This window comes from Triticum aestivum, chromosome 3B (assembly GCF_018294505.1).
Source record: "Triticum aestivum cultivar Chinese Spring chromosome 3B, IWGSC CS RefSeq v2.1, whole genome shotgun sequence".
In the NCBI taxonomy this organism is placed as follows: domain Eukaryota; kingdom Viridiplantae; phylum Streptophyta; class Magnoliopsida; order Poales; family Poaceae; genus Triticum; species Triticum aestivum.
In genome coordinates, this window is record NC_057801.1 from 521,804,345 (window position 1) to 521,813,017 (window position 8,673).

Here is an 8,673-nt window from a genome sequence, read left to right on the forward strand (position 1 = left end):
GCTTTGCAGGAACAGTTTGTTATGATGCCTGCCATTTTCTTGGCAACTTGGGTGTTCTGAAGTTTCAACTCATGTGCTATCACTAATGTTACCCCATGTAAATAATAGTAGTGCTCATTGTCGACAACCAAATCAGCTGAGCTTTTCTTTTCTATAGGTCAAATTTAACTTTTTTTCCTAGGTCCAAGAACCATAGAAAATACATCAAATCCGACAAGATTAGCTCTCATAACCAGACACTCACGGCATAGCGATTTATGTTTGCAATATTTCATCAAGATTTTAACATACAGATACGCAAACCAACGGACAACAAGAAACATATGCATCACTGCATCAGAAAATTGCAATTTGTTTGTAGCACTTTTATTTACTATATTCTCTGTTGGCAAGGAAACAACTAAGCTACTCCAAGCACTTGGCACGCCAGAGAGATAACACCATAAATTTTATATCGTTTTGTTAGTGTTTTCAGAAACATACATCTACATTATCTCATAGATACTTTTCCGATCCTTCAGTATATGGGTGTAATAAGTTTTATAACTACCTGTCATAGTGTTGTCCATTAGCATAACTAAACTCCATCAGTGTGCCTACGGTTCTATTTGTTTCTAATATATGATCACATCTATGATTCAACTTTATAGTTTTACAACATGTGCTTATGAAGTCCCGCAGCAACGCGCGGCGCATCATCTAGTTTATAAAACATGTACAACTAGTCAATGATCAATAGCATGATATGGGCATCCATATTGACCTCGAGACTTACACGAATTATTCCTTAGTTTCCGTACACCATTCTCTTTGCTTCATGATATAACTAAAACCCGAGGCGAGACTTTCGGTATCCATGTGAAGCAACTCTTGATCACTATACCAAGTTATGCTCGTTACTGATTTAGTTTTCTTTCCTTTTTCGTATTTCGACATCCCTGTAATCACATCACATTGTGTACGTGTATGTCCAGATGATGGTTACCATAATACTGAGAGGACCAAAAGAATATCTCTTTATTATCACAGGAACAAATCCCAGTCTTACCTATCAAGTCTCTTGACATACTTTTTCAATGCACCCGAAAGTTGTCGTTATAATCACTTTTGGGTAACGTTTGACGAACCCCAAAGTACATACTCCGACATGAAGGTACTCGATACTCTCATGGTCTAAGATAGTGAGTATACATTAAAACCTGCACGATTATACTAATAACTTGTGACAATATGTTCTCATAGTAAATAATTTGATTGGGTTCGTTCAACACCATTGTTCTGCCAACAATGTGTTCCCATTGTTGTTGATATCCTTGTTACTTTAGCTATGTCCTATTATCCAAAAAACAGGATCATCATGCAATACATGAGCTAGGAACCTACTTGGCGTTTATGTTTCCACACGTGCAACTGAACTTTCCTTTGAATCTCACATTGAAGAATCATTGCAGTTATAACATAAAAAGTAAACATTAATTACAACCATGGAAATAAGTAAAGACGTAAATACACTAGAAGTCTTATGACTTGCGCGCACAGTTAGTTTGATGCATAAACTTGTATACGTATTTTCGATCATTAAACTTGCGCGGGCATGCAAATACGGTCACATTTCCTGTACGTGGGTGTATTTTCTGCCTACATGGCAGCCAGTGTGGCCAGGGCCCATTGTCAGTGGCTAGTGCACGTGATGTTTTTTCTGCAGAAACACCCTCGTTTTTTACTTTGTACAAAAGCACTCCAACAATAGTTGCCCGCTGGGTCCCATCCGTCAGTATTCGCTGTAAATATATTGGGCTGGAAAAATGGGATGGAGCAAGTTCAAAAATGCGAACTGTTGTAATGACGCTAGCGACCTAACCACCACAACCGATCGTGCTTCTTGTTTCATTTGGACTACTAAGGTGTATCATGTTGGGTTTTATGGTAGGGTGCGTTGACTGCAAATTAAAATTTTCCTAAGCGTAGAACAAACAAGAACATGCTACGGGAGATGGATCACAGATCGTTATCACTAGACACGCAGTGTCGTACAGCGGAAGAAGAGTTGGGGCAGCGCGTCCGCGTGGATCGTCTCCTCCTCGTCCGATCTCCCTCGAACAACCGGTCATCGGATCCCACATACAAGTTCGTCGGAGCGGCACAAGTGCACCGCCTCTAATGGTATCCGCTCGTGCAAGAGGAACACTATGCAGCGGACGGCTAGGTCCGATCACACAGACGGCAGCGAGTGGAGGTGGCTATTTGCAACACATGCAATCAACCAAATGAGTGTGCCGCACCTCCACTATATATACGCATCCATCGCGGGCTCAACACTTGGGCCTCGCATGGATCCTAAAGCCCACAACACTTGGGTCGCGTTCCAAGTCTAGCTCGGATCACATCCGACCAGTGTCTCAGACCCGACCCCGTAGGTTTCTTCCCTTAAGTGTGTGACCCCTTAGGTTCAAGTCGGCTTGATCGCAGGTCGGATCACCTCCGACCTGCTCGGTTAGTAGCGGCCTCTAGCAAGGCGTGCAGACCACCAAGCAGATTATGAAGCCGGTTAGCGAACCTGTACATCACACTTTCATTCCTTTTGCCACATGATATATATTGTCGGGCTCAAGGCGAGAATGTCATCCTTGTGCTAGCCCGACCTCTTTCTCGCTCGAGTGATGCCGACCAGTACTTCAGATTATCACATAATCCTCATCGCATGGCTATGCTTATCTAGGTCAGATCACACGAGGGGCCCACAATATATCTCTCTTGATCGGAGAGGCAAATCCTATCTTGCTCGACCATGTCTTGTAGCATGGGTTTGGACCAGTCTGAAACCTACCTTTATAACTACCCAGTCACGGATTAGCGTTTGGTCGGCCCAAAGCAGGCCTGTTACCATCCTGAGTGCATGCGCCAGCTCATGTCTTAGAACATAGGACGTATGTTGTACTAGAGACTCACAGATGACATATCGCTGCGTCTCATAGTTGGATCTGTCCAATCCGATATCCATCCAAACTCGGATCCAGTCACCTCAGATCCGATCAGATCTATGCAGTTCGGCAACATCCCAAGCTTCATGGCTAGTGAGACAAAACCATCAACCATATTGCATGCTAGTCTAGTTCGACGTATGCCCTCGCGTCACTTACGACTAGGGACTATTTAGGACGTATCATGCAACACAAGATCTCACAGACAAGTCACGTACTTGCCAACAAGCATCATTGATTATATCCACTATCTTTATTCATAAACACATAGAAAATATCATCATATATGACTGCCTCTAGGGCATATCTCCAACATATCACCTCTTGGAAATATATTACTTGTTCAAAAGAAATTTACGTCCATTCATTATGAACTATATATATATACATCATTCAAATAAAAAAAATAGATGATTTGTCCGAAAAAATACTTACATTCATTCCGACCCATATTTCCTTTTCTCTAGATTTTCAAATTTCAGATTATTTGAATGTAAACAAAATTTTGTTGATTTGTCCCCCAAAAATGTGTATATTCATTGTGCACTGTATTAACTTCTATCCATATTTTAAATTGTAAATTATTTTAATTCAAGCAAAAATTTAGTTGATTTCTCCAAAAAAAGTGTACATTATTTTCACATATAATATTTTTATCTGGATTTTCAAATTTATAATAAATTTTGTTGATTTGTCCGAAAGAAATTGATGTATATTCATTATGAACTATATTTTATTTTATCTAGATTATTCAAAGTCAATCAGAAAATTAGTTCAGTTGTCCAAAAATAACTGTGTATATTCATTTCGACCGATGATTTCTTTTGTCTAGTTTTTTGAATTTAAAATTATTTGATTTTAAAAAAACCATTGATTTGTCCAAAGGAACTTACGTACATTCATTCTGCACTATATTTCTTATCTACATTTTTTATTTAAAATTATTTGAATTCATACAAAAATTTAGTTGATTTGTCTAGAAAAGTACGTACACTCATTCTGCACTATATTTTTTCTAGATTTTTAAATTTAAAATTACACGAATTCAAACAAAAATCTAGTTGATTTGTCCAAAATGTTTATCTAGAATATAAGTAATTTTCTTAAATAGAAAAAAAGAAAGAAGAATACATAAGATAAATTGTGTTTATCTATTCAAATGTCATTGTGGCTGATGTTTTTTTTAAACTCATTGTGGCCGGATGGTTGGTGCGCACACATATGACGAGCTTATGTGGTCATAGGTTCGAACGGGTGCCTTCCCTTTTCTCGTTTTGGTTTCTATTTTAACTCATACAATCTGTCTATATAAAGCAAATTGTGCTCCATAATCGTGAACAATATGTAGGTCAAGTGGTTATCAAAGCGAGGTGGATCGTAGCAAGTCTTTTGCAAGAGTGCTTTCTAAAAAAACAGTGCACGCAGGTTACCCACTGCTGACAGTGGGCCCCTGCCACGTTGGCACGCCATGTGTGCACATGATACAGCTGAATACGGTAAAAAGCACTGTATCTGAACGGAGGGACAAGTTAGATGACAAAAACACGTATTTTATAAGTTTGTGCATCAAACTGACTACCGTGTGCAAGTTTTATGACTTGTGGTGTATTTACCTCATAAATAAATAACATTTATTATTGTCTCTGGGACATATTTTTAACCATTAGGTGGCTTTACAACGCCATCTTCCACTTCAATTACTCCTCCCTTTCGCAACACAGATGTTGCCTAAGGTTTGTCCTTTCGAGAATCGGAGCCAAGTCATGTGAATGTATGGTCGTGGTCACTTTGCGTCGAATGTAGACCTGCACATGTCCCCATTTATCCACTCAAATGACATGTCACATCATTTGGTTTTGGATTTTCAATACCCTAAGTCCTCATTCGTGACAAAGGGGTCATTGTCCTTGGTGAACCTGCTACCTTTGTGTGCACCACCGGGCACTTTTCGCAACCATGAAGTCCGTAATACGTTTTGCGTCCTCATTGATGCATGAACACACTTTCTCACACTCTTCTTGCTCATAGAATTGGCCGTGACATCATATGATTATGAGTGAAAAGAAACAATCAAGATAGGCCATTATGGAGATTATTTGTGTAGTTAATATCGTTTTTAAGATTAATTGCAACTGATGCAATCAATGTTGATCCAAATATCTATCACACTTAGTGATGTTTCCAAAATCAATTGTAATTGATGCAATTAGTGTTTTTTTTTCTGTTGGTGATGTGATGGACATCATTGGAGCTCCGTAGGAGGTTGGGTATAGGTGGTTGAATGATTGAAATCATTTGTATTCACATAACTCAATCTTTTATAAGTAGTACAGTAGATAGTATACACGGGAAAAAAGTTCAAGGTCTATTTTAGTATAGCACAATTATTTTAAACACGAGTAAAGTCCTCAATATTCTAATGTTGGGCAATGAATTTTCTCAATTTAATTTAGAAAAAAAATTAGATTTCCTTTAAAATATTAAAAACATGATATTCACAGCCCCCAAACTATTCTCGGAAAAGTAGGATCGCACGAGGCGATCTTAGGAGGCGACGAGGGTTCCCTTGCGCGCCGCCGGTTCCCTCTCTCTGTCGGCCGCTCCGGCGGCGGATGGGGGGGGGGGGAGGGACCTCGGGTCTGTCCGCTAGGTGGGTGTGTGGTAGGGTTAGGGTTGAGGGTGACGCTGCCGAGGCCGTTGCGGTGGTGTCGCGTTGGAATAAGTTTCTCCTGGCTCCGTTCGCGGTCAGGCGAGGCTTTTGCCTTCGTCTAGGAGCCAGCGGGGTGGGGGATCCCCGGATCTCGTCGAGGTCGCGAGCTATGGTGGCTGGAGGTCCATCGGCATTGTCCGTTTGGGTCCTCAGATGGGCGATGGATTCAGGGAGACGAAGACCCTTGTTCTTCCTTGTCGGTATGATTTGCTGGTGTTGTTCTTCTTCTTCCTCTACGCTGATGCTGGAGGGAGATTCTGCTTTGCCCGGGCGGATGGCCCGGCCGCGATGCTGGACCGGTCGGATGACTCGAGTTGTCTTCCTTCCGGAAGGGACATTTTTCGCGGTACTCAAAGCCAAAGATGGCGACGGCTGTTGCAGGTGTGTTGGATTGATGTCCATGCCCTCTCAGCGCTAGTGTCAAGAAAGGAGGAACCAGCGTGGCGGTAATTGTTCTGTGGTCGAAGATGATGACCTGCTTGCGCCTGGTTGCAGATCTTTCTGCTGCAGGAGTCTTCTCTCAAGATTCGGGGATGATGGCACGGGGCTCCGAAGATCTTATTGTGTTATGATTGTCTTAGGGTACTCTAGGTGTTCATGGTCCTTTGTTTTGCGTTTCTGTGTGCTTGTAAGGGTCAACTACTTTGTATATTGTTTCGTGATTTGAATGCAAAGAATTCTTAAAAAAAACATGATATTCAAAATACTACAATCTTATAAAATATTCAAAACCATGGTATGTAGAAAACCAATGGTACCTTTTTGTAACATGGTGCAATCGTAGATGCTCATGTATATGCACATACATCCTACCCTGTCACTTGAGTCACTGAGCCGACACAATATCTTAAGATTGATAAAGTTAGCACATGTGTCTCGTGGTCGATGAGAACATCTCCTCCCACTAAACAAACATAATTGAAAACACTAAAATAAATATATAAAAAATGCAAGCACAGGTATAAAAAAAACAAAGCATGTGAGCTACGCTCAATTTACGGCACTCCATAATATCCTGTTGAAAGAGGAAACTAAACTACTAAGTTTTTCGTAGATATAGAAGGCTCGGGAGTCAGGATGATGAGCTACCAAGTTTGAGACGTGTATCGGCCCTATGCGCCACGTTCTGCGGTGGAAGTTCCTACTCATAGTTCTCGCGCCTTCTGCAAGCACGCCACGTCCTGCGCCTAAAGCAGCACGCGTCGCGGCGTCGCGGCAGCTTGCGCGAACGCCTCGAAGTTACGAAGGATAAGAAGACCGCGCCCTCGAGGGATCGCCGATCAGCCTGCTGCGATCTGCCAACGCGCGAGAAGCGATGTCCTCCAGTGATCAGAACCCAGCGCCCACGCCCACGTCGGGCACCGGCGGGACGGCGCCGCCGCCGGGCAGGCCGACCACGGTCTCCTCGCAGGTTATCGACATGGGCGCTCAGGTGCTGCAGCCGTTGAAGCCGGTGCGCCAGATGAAGCAGCACGCGTGCAGCTTCGCGCTGTACGCGCATGACATACACCGGCAGCTCGAGGCCCACCACTTCGTTTCCCGCCTCAACCAGGACGTCCTCCAGTGCGCCGTCTACGACTCCGACAAGCCCTCGGCCCGCCTCATCGGTATGTCAGTTGCCGAAGCCTCGCCGACCATTACGTTTGGTTGCTTATAAATTTGGATGATGCAGGTGTGGAGTACATAGTGTCGGACAAAATCTTCGAGGACCTGCCGCCGGAGGAGCAGAAGCTGTGGCACTCGCACGCCTACGAGGTCAAGGCCGGGCTGTGGACCGACGTGGGCGTGCCGGAGATGCTGCAGACCTCGGAGATGGCCAGGATGGCCAAGACGTACGGCAAGTTCTGGTGCACGTGGCAGGTGGACCGCGGCGACCGGCTGCCCCTCGGCGCGCCGGCGCTCATGATGTCGCCGCAGGCCGTGGAGCCGGGCCGGGTGCGCGCCGAGCTGGTGCGCGCACGCGACGAGAGGTGCAAGGTGGACAGCTCGGCTCGTGGGCTCAAGGCTCAGAGGGTGGAGATGGATGAGCCGGAGTGGATCAACCCGAACGCCGACTACTGGCGGCTGCACGGCAAGGGGTTCGCCGTGGACGTCACGACCACGGAGATGAAGCAGCACGCGCCCTTCCCTTGAGAGATGGAATGGTTGCCCAGTGAAATGCGCATCTTCTTTCAACTTCTGTTTTTTTTTTTGAAATATCTTTCAACTTCTGTTGGTTGTCTTGTTTTTCCGTAGAGTCGTAGGTGTACGGAATAGTCAGGAGATGTCAGTGAAGGTGCAAGTTTTTTTTGAAAGATCCAGCATTCATTGATAATTCCTACGGAATAGTCAGGAGATGGCAGTGAAGGTGCAAGTTTTTTTTTTGAAAGATCCAGCATTCATTGATATGGAAAAATAACAAGATGGTAAAGGTCCTAGGACCAGCAGACCCGAAGGTCAAATAAAAAGAGAAGGAAAACGTTTCAATTAAGCCGGATGAAAACAACGACGCTGAAGCCGTCTTCTTCACACGACACGTGCCCTTTGTGGGCCAGCCCATCGCTTTCCCCTCCAACCTTATCTCTTCCCGTATGATTTCTCTCATCCACTTCTCCTCGTCTTTCTCCTCCCCCGCCTCTCTCCCGTTGCATCTGAGATGGGAGAGGACGCTCATGGCGACGCCCATGCACTAATCGCCGTTGCTGCAAGTCGGGAGGAAGCACTAGTCGCCGTTGCTGCAAGTCGGAAGGGGACGACGGCGAGCACCGCCACCTGCATCCCGCACAAATTGAGAGGGGGAAGGGGGGCGCGGAGGCCAAGGACCAGAGCAGAAACCCTCCTATCATCTAGGGGGAGGTCAAGGAAGAAGAAGAAGGAGGGGGCTCTCCCCCCTCGCTTCCGGTGGTGCCGGAGTGCCATCGGGGCAACGATTGGGACGATGATCTTCATCAACACCGTCATCACCAACTCTCTTCTCCTTTATGCAGCGGTGTAACACCTCTT

The 8,673-nt window shown here is 44.6% G+C and overlaps 1 protein-coding gene across 1 annotated transcript; it reads left to right on the forward strand.

Annotated features, from left to right (window-relative positions):
• The first annotated feature begins 6,986 nt into the window (after positions 1-6,986).
• On the forward strand, positions 6,987-8,059 carry LOC123065641 (oil body-associated protein 2B). The gene is made up of 2 exons (XM_044488886.1): positions 6,987-7,298; positions 7,364-8,059. Exons 1-2 carry the CDS (start codon positions 7,007-7,009, stop codon positions 7,822-7,824), a joined length of 753 nt encoding a protein of 250 aa, XP_044344821.1. The 5' UTR covers positions 6,987-7,006; the 3' UTR covers positions 7,825-8,059.
• Positions 8,060-8,673: the final 614 nt, after the last annotated feature.

What these genes read in the sequence shown, in the direction of transcription:
- LOC123065641 (XM_044488886.1), top strand. Translation starts at nt 7,007, where the DNA reads ATGTCCTCCAGTGATCAGAACCCAGCGCCCACGCCCACGTCGGGCACC. An exon ending in GCCCTCGGCCCGCCTCATCG is followed by an intron (nt 7,299 to 7,363) that starts GTATGTCAGTTG and finishes TGGATGATGCAG; the next exon opens with GTGTGGAGTACATAGTGTCG.